We start from the raw sequence: 7,084 nt of genomic DNA on the forward strand, positions 1-7,084 counted from the left end.
GTGTTTGAGTTGTGACCAGTAGAGGCACGTTAGAAAATCAGGTAGGGTATAAGTACGACTCATGTGCATTACTTGCTCTGCAGTTGTGGCCGTGGACATGAAATTCTTAGCAAAAATATGGTGAAAAGCTTCAGATTTTGACATGTTCGGCAACCTATTTTTTTAGCCTCCAGTAACAGAAAAACATGCACTGACATACTTCTGGATCAGTCGTGTGTATGTGTCACGTTTTTCATAAGAGGAGGAGAAGATGAAAAGAATATTCCACAAGGCTATTTAAAATGCTGAATGTGTGCACGGTTTAACTGTGTGTTTTACAGTGTACGTCTGCGGTGTCGCATTACGCCCCTACCCCGCGTTCAGCGTGGGTGAACAACTTTGAGAAATGTAAGAAGGGTTACCATGGTAACAGAAAGAATGCGTCTGCAGTCTTGGGCCATACATTCATTCTTCTGGGCGATCAGCGGGGCTCCGCAGCTCTTCGTCACAATCACACTTCTGACAGACTGCACCAAATTCCAGCCAATCAACTGCAAGAGCGCCCAGGCCACGTGCTTTATTCACCAATTCACAAATTCTGAGGGATTTATTGAGAGCCACTGTTTCGTGCGTGGAAAACTGTGCACCGTAACCGAGGTGATGAGTCACACAATGTAGTCATCTATATTCATAATGCACAGCCCTTAGGTTCCTCAAGCTAAATAATAATAATAATAATAATAATAATAATAATGGTGAGGGCAATAAAAGTAAAGCACTTATATCTGACACCCAGCTTATCCAAACTCCAAATATTAAAATTTATGTTTTTCGCTAGTTTTATTAACAATTTCACATAACTTTCAGGTTGCCAAGGTTCTGTACTCCCAACTATCTCGTTGTAGGAAATTTAATATAGTCACCAGGTGGAGACTGACAGCATGATCTGATTAGAAGAAGATGAAAATGTACTAGTCACTTTCCTTCAGCACCGGGGCCAGCGATTACAGAAGGTAGCATTTTATTGCACAGAATCATCAGTGTGTCATATATCAATTAAAATTTGAACATTATATCATGGTTGTTGCTGAAAATAATAACTTTTCAATAAAATCAGAAGTAACATCAATATTAAGAGAAGGTAATTCGGGACAAATGATTGACTTGTATAAGTGGAAATGTTACCTCTGGCATTAAAACCTGTTACGCTGTACACACACAATAACAAGCTCCAATACTAGTCAAGTAAAAAGCAAAATTCACAATAAATTACCTTTGATTTGATTTATCCAAAAAAAAAAAAAAAATATTGACCCTTCCCTCATTGGAAATGAAAAGAAACAGGCAGGAATTACGGCGATTTAATTAAAATAATAGCTTCAGACCAGTGAACTTCTGTAATTTTGAGCACTTGCTGTGTGACATAATCCTGTGTTTGTTACATGGAATTCACAAGAGAACACGGATACTTAAGTTCCAGTAATACATTTGGACATGTTTCGATTTGTTAGTGCGCCTCATAATCATATCCACCCACCTGCCCACACGCACGCGCGCGCGCGCACACACACACACACACACACACACACACACACACACAGAGGCCCTCTCTTCCTCTCACATACATACGTATATATTTTACAAATAATTATTCGCACCGAGAAGCCCGACCTATCTGTCGATTGTTGCACAGAGAATCACTCGCTGTTGCGTCCTTCTGAAACATACCAGCACAGATCGAATAAACACAACCTGATTAAGAAAAAGACATAACTAGCATCATATGAGAAGAGTGGCCAGGTTAGCCGGGCTACTAGTGGACTATGACAGCAAAACGACTGCAGCATTTACTTTCATAAACATTTCGTAAACGCTTGTTGACTTCGGTTCCTGCCTCTTCATAGGAGCCTGCAGATGTCAAAAAATAAATTCATATGCCATCGCAGGAAAGGAAGATAGCACTGCTATTAATATATATACATATGGATATATATATATATATATATACATAATTTTCAAATGTACCATATAAAACAACACGTTCTGTACTATAACAATTGGCACGTAGAATAATACAGTGACATTTCGTCGCCATCGGAAAAAATACACATTCATAGTTCAGCTATTATGAGGTTAGACATCATACAGTGCAATATGTGCGCCGGTGGTCAGAACCCTGGACAGCTCCTAGCCCCACAACATCATAATAGTGCTGCTGCTGCTCCTCCGCTTCCGCCCTCGTTGCATTTTGAAATAAATATGGAAATACACTGTTACAGCATTGTCGTACTAGCTAACATTTCCATGTCTCCACTGTCACCTTGCTCCACACGGTCATTTTTGACAGCCACAATGAAGGTACAAATCAGAACACTTTAGGCATGCATTCACCGATCCGCCTCTGCCCCTGTCCCCCAGTGTACTATGATTCACAGTAGCACGGGGTATTTCACACTGTCAAAACATAAAAAAAGAATATTTTATGAAAAGGGTTACTCAAAATTCGGATTGATTCAATGGCTCTAGTGCGTGATGTTGATCCACCTCCATCCGCGCAGCCCGTGCGTTCGGCCACCTCCCAGAACAGGTGCAAGAAGAAATGCATTCTAATTTCTACGTTTCTCGTCTCGACACTGCTCTGCTTATTTCGTTTAGCGCTCCGGGCTGTTCACACTTTTGATGCTCGTTTCCCTCGTCTCCCCTTCGTTTTTGAGGTCCTGGAACACCTCGGTGAAGAAATGAGGATCCGAATTTATCTGCAGCATCTTGGCACTCATGTTGTCGATGACCCGCAGGGAGCGCTCCCAGAAGGACTCCTTGTTGCTCTCCACCAGGAAGGGCTTCAGGGGGTACGAGATCTCGTTGCCCATGTAGGAGTACGCCAGGTAGAGGCAGGTCAGGAAGGTGGCCTGGAGTTCGTACTCGCTGTCGATGTCGTCTGTCACCGCTTCCCTGCACAGCAGGTACACGAACACCAGGTTGGCAGGGGTGATGAAGCCCTGGTCCTGCCAGCCCTGGACCAGAAGGGAGCGGTCCACGTTGCGGAACCACAGGATGATCTCGTTGGGGCTCAGCTCTTTGAGTTTGAAGCACCTGCGACATATGAACTTGCTGAGACACCGCAGCAGCTCGCCGGTGGACGCCTGCACGACCACGCGCCTCGGGGAGGTGACGGACTGGGAACTAGGCTTTTTCTGCACCGACCCCAGCTGTTTCCCATTCTGATTCTGGGTCTGACTGGGCGCCGCACTGTGGTCAGGAACCGTCGGTACCGGAACGGCGAGCGGCCCCAGCTTCGGATCGCGGTGCCCCTTCCGATCTGAAACAGACTGCTGCGACTTCTTAAGGTTTTCATTGTTGAGCTGCTCGACCGGGTCGCCGGCCGGCGGCACCGAGCTGCTCGGGTTCACCTTCTTGGCGCTCTTCTTCTTGGCCGAAGCAACAACCAGTCTCTTCCATGTGAGCGCTGGTATCAGCACTGGCTGCCTCTTAAGGCTTTTATCCACCTTGCCATTAGCGGATGGATGGAGCCCCTCCGTCTTGACATCGACAGCGCCCCCCTTCCTCAATGTCGGCGATATGGAGAGCACTGTGCCCATCGCTGCCTCTTCGCCTCTTCTTCGCGCGGTGCCCAAACGCTGTCTTCTCCCCTCGCGGCGTGCCTCCCGTTTTTCTCTCGCTTTCCCTTCCTCCCTCACAGCAGAAGACCCCGGTCCATTTGTGGTTTAGCGCGGCAGGAACCCGAAGCCGGAGGATAAAGCGACCAGACGGGAGGAACGCAGCGAAATTCCTGCGAACGGCGCCCGGGGCTCCTGCGCATCCAGCCTTTGTGCGGGAATCCAGCGAACCGGCAGCTTCGGGCAGCGCCGGCGAGGGGCGGGGCCCGCAGACTGCTGGCTGCTGGCTGGCTAGAAACAATCCGAGATTAGTTCGTTCAGTCGGTCTGGTGAACCAACCCGCTTAAAGATCCCCAATGACTGACAGTTGAATGGACCAATCGCGACGATTTTCAATTATAGTGTCACGCACTTGTCTCGTTTCGAGCACAGAGCCAGAGGCACGAGTCAATGTACGTTTTCGGTCGCTGTCTTCAGAACCCGCAACCGTTGTTAAACTAAAGAGGCGTGCATATGCATGTTATATTTAATTCAGTTCACTGTGGAGTACAAGAGCATTTTATGTGCATGAGAGTTACATGCTAAATACTGCAAAATCAGTCAGTTAAACGTTAACGCTTTATCTTACCATGGCATAGGATGATAGATGTTTTTTACCATAACATTTGCTGCCGTGTGATGTGTATGCTTATGCTTCACATTTTGAAACAGTCAGAGGAATGCTGGAAATAATCATAAACCTATTTTAGTGCCTGGAAAGTTAGGTCAACACAAACTAAACAAATAATCACTAAATCCTGTGTAATAGATTTTCTCTATCCTCCTGTGTTTTATGCACCTACTTGAACGATGGACCTCGGTGCAGCAAGTGGTAGAGAACAAACTAAGTTTACTTGAGTCACGTGTCTGCAGTCATGTCTCTTTCTAATAATGTATAAATTGTGCTTTTGCTGAGATGTACGTCGCTTTGGACAAAAGCGTCTGCTAAATGAATAAATGTAAATTTTCACACACACATTTTCAGAACCGCTTGTCCTATATGGGGTCACAGGGAACCAGAGCCTAACCTGGCAACACAGGGCGTAAGGCCAGAGGGGGAGGGGACACACCCAGGATGGGACGCCAGTCCATCGCAAGGCACCCCAAGCGGGACTCGAACCCCAGACCCACCGGAGAGCAGGACTGTGGGCCAACCCACTGCGCCACTGCATCCCCCTGTAAATGTAAATGTAAATGTAAATGTAAATGTAATATACATGGGAAATGAAATATGTGAGGCTTTCAAGTAACTAAAGTAAAATTTATATCAGAGCCGCCACAAAGATAAAATAAAAATACAACATTTTGACAAAGATAACTGTGTGGGGACAGTAAATTCTGAGCTAAAATTAACGTAAAAGTGCAGTGTAACTCCAGTGAACCATCAGAGTTACATGAATTGTGCTTAAAGTTTCCACCTATAAGCTGCAACGGTAATGTGCAAGATCCTTATCTTAAAGGTCAGGTCCTGAATGAATCTAATAATACAGCATACTTAATCTAAAGATGGCACTGGAATCATGTTATGACATTACATAAGTAATTCTCTAGCACTCATACTTTGGAGAATTTACTAAGCCTACAGCTCTGTCACGGTATACATTACACTGATTTATCAGTGACTTAACCGTGTTTAAATGGGGACATGTAGGTGACAGATTAGCTTTGTTTCTGTTTTTAGTGGCACCCGGTACAAAGATTAGAGGATAAAAGTGGACAGACATTAACTGTAGGTCGGTCCAGCCTTTTCTTTACTTTCTCTTCACATGCAGGGTAGGCTTGTGTATCAGGGATGGTCTTATCTCATCACCCCATTGACACACTGCTGATTAGTAAGGTTTACTGAACCCAAAGTGTGTGCTATGAACACCTCACAAAATAATGAAAAAAGAGCTCACAAATAAAAAGTTATCAGTGAAAATTAATCCCACTGTGTTTCAAAATGGAATATAAAATATACAATGGTTTTTTTTTTTTTTCCTGTGCTGTTTCAACATTAAGATTACATGGATCATCATTGTATGTACCAGGTCTTCCCTTTGCTGTTTTTACAGAATCAGTGAGTGCTAGGTTAAAGACTGGCTTATGATCCAGTCCGTTTGTTAAGACCATAACTTATCGTGCTGGGTCACCACTACAAGTCAGTAAAATGGCGTGTGATCCTATTAGATTACCGTACCACACTGACTTAGTGTGAGATGCTTTTAGAATAACATGTTTAGAGTATGACAATGAAAACAAATATTCACATAGGTCCATTAGCTATTCAACGTAACAGAGTTTAGGATCTAAAAAAAGGACTTTCAATTTTTTTAAAACTATCGTCAGCAGGTAATGTGAGGAAGGAAACAGATTTTTAACCTCAGTGTTGCTAATTCATGCGCCAACAGGGGCCCTGTGGTAATACCCTGAAGCAAGGATTATAACCTGTTCTTTTACAAATTCATTTTATAAATGGGTAAAATAGCTAATCACTTTTGATAACAGACATAATGACTTTCCAGCACTACCAGTAATGGCAAATCCACAGTCACTCAAAGCTCAACAGATATAGGAAGAAAAAACTTTGCTGAGATGTATGTCACTTTGGACAAAAGCGTCTGCTAAATGAATAAATGTAAACGTAAATGCAAACGTAAACTCTGCAAAATGACAATAATGCAGATGCAAAACTGTCACGAAAGTTCTTCAGCAGCAGCAGCAGGGTTTCCTGGAGGCTTAAATGTACGACGAGAACCCATAATTGGGACATATTCTCATCTGTTTCTCAGCTGGCGGCTCGGCAGGGGAGTGAGGGAAGAGAGGCCTCACACAGCACTTCACACTGGGGGTGAGGGGAGGTGATCACAGCTGAGATACAGCCTTCTGCTGGAGGAAAATACACAGACACATTGGCTGCAACATCTAGGGATGCAGGTGTCTTTATTACAGCTCTCTTACAACTATGTTTCATAATAGAGCACTTTATGCTGACGTGGTTTAACAAGGATTAAACCTGAAGCTTCCATGTGTTCTCCTTTTTCACTCAAGATTGGTTTGGGTGTTTTTTTATAGTTGAAAATATAGTACTAATGTAGTCTACTGATTATGATGACTTTCTCACTAACCTCTGAGGTTTATGCACAGTGTAAAAGCAGCACCATTCAATGAAACAGGGCATTAAATTTATTCTTTAGTTCATTTGGAATCATTTTTGTGAAATTAATATCTTTGTAATGGTTCATCTTTTGCAACGCATTCATTGAACATCTCAGTCAAAACAAAGTAATTAGAAGCTGTGCCAAAACAGCAAAAATATTGAAAGTGTTGATTTATGAAGCAGCCTAATGGCCTATTTAGGTCATGAAGTGAAAAACAAAAGCTGAACATTTAGCTAGTAGCTACAGTACTGGTCAAAAGTGTGAGGATGTCTGGGCAACTCAGGCAATACTTGGGCAGATGAGTGAAAG

At 43.6% G+C, this 7,084-nt stretch overlaps 1 protein-coding gene across 1 annotated transcript; it reads right to left on the reverse strand.

Moving 5' to 3' along the window:
- Positions 1-1,299: 1,299 nt before the first annotated feature.
- On the reverse strand, positions 1,300-3,834 carry cdk5r2b (cyclin dependent kinase 5, regulatory subunit 2b (p39)). Its single transcript, XM_018741543.2, has one exon. The coding sequence runs from the start codon at positions 3,576-3,578 to the stop codon at positions 2,631-2,633; it is 948 nt and encodes a 315-aa protein (XP_018597059.1). The 5' UTR covers positions 3,579-3,834; the 3' UTR covers positions 1,300-2,630.
- Positions 3,835-7,084: the final 3,250 nt, after the last annotated feature.

Source organism: Scleropages formosus, chromosome 12 (genome assembly GCF_900964775.1).
Source record: "Scleropages formosus chromosome 12, fSclFor1.1, whole genome shotgun sequence".
NCBI classification, from domain to species: Eukaryota; Metazoa; Chordata; class Actinopteri; order Osteoglossiformes; family Osteoglossidae; genus Scleropages; species Scleropages formosus.